Source organism: Urocitellus parryii, chromosome 1, assembly GCF_045843805.1.
Source record: "Urocitellus parryii isolate mUroPar1 chromosome 1, mUroPar1.hap1, whole genome shotgun sequence".
In the NCBI taxonomy this organism is placed as follows: domain Eukaryota; kingdom Metazoa; phylum Chordata; class Mammalia; order Rodentia; family Sciuridae; genus Urocitellus; species Urocitellus parryii.
The window spans coordinates 130,028,410-130,032,726 of NC_135531.1; the positions used below are offsets into that span (position 1 = coordinate 130,028,410).

The 4,317-nt window shown below is 47.1% G+C and overlaps 1 protein-coding gene across 1 annotated transcript; it reads left to right on the plus strand.

Moving 5' to 3' along the window:
• Positions 1-411: 411 nt before the first annotated feature.
• Prop1 (PROP paired-like homeobox 1) lies at positions 412-2,997 on the plus strand. Its single transcript, XM_026414279.2, has 3 exons — positions 412-520; positions 1,694-1,926; positions 2,659-2,997. The coding sequence occupies exons 1-3, from the start codon at positions 412-414 to the stop codon at positions 2,995-2,997; spliced, it is 681 nt and encodes a 226-aa protein (XP_026270064.2).
• Positions 2,998-4,317: the final 1,320 nt, after the last annotated feature.

The window sequence follows — 4,317 nt, forward strand, 5'->3', positions numbered from 1 at the left end:
AGGTAATGATTGGATGGGCCCACAGGGGCCAGGAGGAGGTCACTCCTCCAAGACTCAAGGAGAGAGAGGTGGTGTGGGAAAACAGGCAGCTGAAAGAAGAGAGAGCAGCATCCTGGTGGAAAGAAGATCGAGAGAGAGAAAAATAGAGAATCAGATGAAGGGGAGAGAGAAAAAGAGAGAGAGATGTGGGGAATGAGAATGAGGAATTAGAAAAAAATAAAAGTCAGTGAAGAGACATCTCTCTATATTCCTATATCTTTACACACACGCGCGCACACACAGATCAGAGATTGTACAACAAAAGGAGGAGAGAGATCACGGGCATAGAAGGGATCAACAGAAACAGAAAGACTAGAATCAAAGATTCAGGGACACAGGAGGCTGGACTGTCTTTGGTGTTGGTGGCTAATCATGGAAGCTGAAGGGAGGAGCCAGCAGGGGAAGCAAAGGAAGGGGCGAATTTGCAGCACCCTCTTGCCTGAGAGATACCCAGCTGCAGGGACTCTGACCTCCACAGTGGGTGAGTGACTTCCCAAGCTGGGCTTGGGGCCCTGAGGTGGGAAACAGGTGTGAGACTCATGTCTAGTCTCCTCTGAGGCAGTGGTTCACCATGAGGAAGGCTGGGAGAAGAAATGAAAACCAGAATCCTAGTATATTAAAACCATGGGGTCCTTAAATAGAACTCCTTTGCTTCACAGGCAGAAATGAGGCCCTGGCTTCTGGTGAGGCGGAGGCATAGCTGGAGCCTATGCCTTCACTCCTAATCCCAGAGTTTGCCCCAGAACACTGCCTTCTGTAAGAGGGGGAGCTGGAGGGGCCGAGGCTTTGATCATGAGAGAGCAGTACAATACATGTAAGTCCCCAGGGGGAACAGTGAACACTGAGTGGGAGCCACACTTGGGTCCCCATGGGAATAGGTGTCTGCTCCAGACATCTCCTTTTCTCAGCCTGTACCTTCCCAGGTGTCTCCTCTTCCCTCTCTGTTCTCTCTTTCCCCGGCAGTTCTCAGACTAATTAATGTGGGGGCTTAGTGAGACTGCAGGGAGGAGAGGCGAGCCTTTCCCACGAGCTCAGGTTCCTGCAGCCTGGTGGCTGGGCCAGGGCAGGGGAAGGAAAAATGACAGAGAGTACATAAGTAAGGGGAGGTTATGCCTGAGTGACACAGTGGAGAATGCTTCATCTTCCCAGGCTGGGGTACAGGAGGATAAGAGCTGTGTAAAGAAGTTTTAAGTTGAATGTAACTCATGAGAGCAGAAAACAAGAAAAGGGGACCTTCGATAGAGACCTAGAAAGTTGTTAGGGCATGAAAACAAATAGAAGGCCCACAAGGTGTGCCCCAGGTGGGTGTGGAGTATACTTGGAGGGGAAGGCACATGGAGGGGTAGTAACGGGGGGGGGGGCTCAGATTGGGCATACAGTGGAGTTGTCAGGTAGATAAAGTATGAATACCCAGGATGGAAAGTGAGTCGGAGAAGTAACCCTATGCAGACAACCCAGTCCCAGAAATATAGCAGCAACTGAGGCTAAGCTGGTCCAGGAATCGTGGTTATGAAAGAAGAAGGATTTCTGGTGTGAGCTGGGTTTCCCAAGGGGAATCAGCATAGGGGGCTTTGAGCAGAAAATAAGTGATCCAGTGATGGATGGGTGATCCCACTCATAAGCAACATCTCCCTCCTTTCTTCTCCCTCCTCAGACATGAGCACTCAGCCCTACAGGAGGCTCTCTGCTGTAGGAGTGGGGAGACGTAGACATTCTCCACAAGAAGGACAGAGGGGTCACTTGCACTCCCGGCGCCGCCACCGTACCACCTTCAGCCCAGCACAGTTGGAGCAGCTGGAATCAGCCTTTGGGAGGAATCAGTACCCAGACATCTGGGCCCGAGAGGGTCTCGCACGGGACACGGGCCTCAGTGAGGCCAGAATACAGGTGATACTTCAGGGTCTCTCCTACCTTGAGGAAAAAATGCAGATTCTCTTTAGTGCAGTGGGGGCTACCTGAGTATAGACAATCAGTGGAACTAAACTTCACCCATCACTTAACACTGCCTCCTCTACACTGTGAATGTCACTCAAGTTTAACCCTAACTCTAAGATAATCTGACTTGAGTTACCACTCTCAATATTTAATAAGGATGTGAACCCCAACAGAAATTCAATTCTAACTGTTCACAGACATGCACAACCTTGTCCCTTATCCCTAACCACAACCTTGCAGTTCATCCAGCCTGAGGCTTCCTCAATACTAGTCACAGAGTTGATTAACCTTAAGTCTAAATCCTCCCCTAAACCCAATCTTGTCTATAACAATTATATTTATCAATAGTCTTCATCTCTAAACTGAACCCTAGGGAAGATTTCCCAATATCTGGAGAGAGAAAATGTCACTATGTCATATTTATCCCTTTCTTGTTAGAAGGTGACAGTTCTTACTCATCCAAAGTTGTACAAATTGAGCAAATTTAGACACAGGTTAGAGTTAAAAATACAGTTTGTCAGCAGACCTAGGTCAGCCATGCCTCTAGTAGAACTTTTCTTCCTCTGGTGATGTGGGAGATGCTTACTCCCTGTGCCTGAACCTCCTGTCCTTGGAGGAAGGGGATCACGTGTGACGGTGCCACCTATTTGAAATAGAAACTCTGATTTGGCTATTCTTTCTCAGGTCTGGTTCCAGAACCGCAGAGCTAAGCAACGGAAGCAAGAAAGATCATTGCTCCAGCCACTGGCCCATCTCTCGTCTGCCACCTTCTCTGGATTCTTGCCAGAGTCCCCTGCTTGCCCCTATTCCTACACAACACCACCTCCAACAGTAACCTGCTTCCCTCACCCCTATAACCATGCCCTTCCCTCACAGCCCTCCACAAGTGGTTCATTTGCTCTACCCCATCAGTCTGAGGACTGGTATTCCACTTTGCACCCAACAGCCACTGGTCATCTGCCCTGTCCCCCACCTCCATCTGTGCTCCCTCTCAGCCTTGAGCCACCAAAGTCCTGGAACTAGGGTCAAACTAGTAAATAAGGTCATCTCTAGCCTATGGCCCTAATAAAACAGAGAAAATTGGGTGGCTTCCTTCCCTTCTAAGGGTGATACAAATCTGTGTATTTGTATATGTATATGATAAGGGGCAGCTCGGAGTTTGGAAATTTTTTAAATGTGAAATATTTCTGGGCATGGTGGAGCACACCTGTAATCCCAGTGATAGGAGGCTGAGGCAAGAGAATTACAAGTTCAAAGCCAGCCTCAGCAACTTACCAAGGCCCTAAGCAACTTAGTGAAATCCTGCCTCAAAATAAAAGATAAAAAGGCCTGTGGATGTGGCTCAGTGGTCAAATGCCCTGGTTTAATCTCCAGAACCAAAACAATTGTTTTTGATGAATTCTCACTCAGGAGATGAATTGAGAAAATGAGATGAACTTCCAAGAGATATAGGTTAAAAAGCTTCAGTGGAGGTGACTAGTGGAAATGGTTGCTGCTGTTGAATGGGGATGACTGAAGGAGGTAGAATTTGAGGGGCTTCATTCATTGAGGTCCTGATTAAAGAACTTCATCCAACTGTTTTTAGCCGATTTTTTAGTACACGGGACAGTACCGGGGATTGAACTAAGGGGCACTCAACCACTGAGCCACATCCCCAGCCCAATTTTGCATTTTTATTGAGAGACAGATTCTCACTGAGTTTCTTAGCACCTCGCCATTGCTGAGGCTGGTTTTGAACTCACAATCCTCCTGCCTCAGCCTCCCAAGCTGCTGGTATTACAGGCAAAAGAGTCACTGCACCTAGCTCTAGCTGATTTTAATAAGCCTTTTGATTTAAATTCTACCTAGACCCCCCGCCTTCCCCATCACCATCACTCACAACCCCATTCACTTTGGTAGATTCTGTTCTAGAACTATCTCCTGAGTGTGACTTCCCATCTTCATTGCTTCCTTCAGCTCCAGTCTTTCCCATCTCCAAGAGACCTTTGCAAATCTGAACATCAAGGAATGGCTCTCCAATATGTAATAAGAAATGCATTTATGAGATCTGACTAGCTTGGCCTACAGGAGCCTTCAACCTAATTTTTAAATCAGTTGCATGTTTTCATAAATGTAGTTTGGATAGAGAAGAAACATTCTGATTGAAGGCAAACTTGTCCAAGAACAAACCATCTGAGGCTCATACCACATCATTCCCGGGAAAGGACCTGCCATAAAGTGCCTTGATCTGAGCTCCTCCCAAAAGAATTATGATGTAGCCTGGTTGGTCCTACAATTTCTATACCTTATTGCCTAAAATATACTTGTTTTTACTTGTAATTCACTTATTTATGCGTAGGCTTA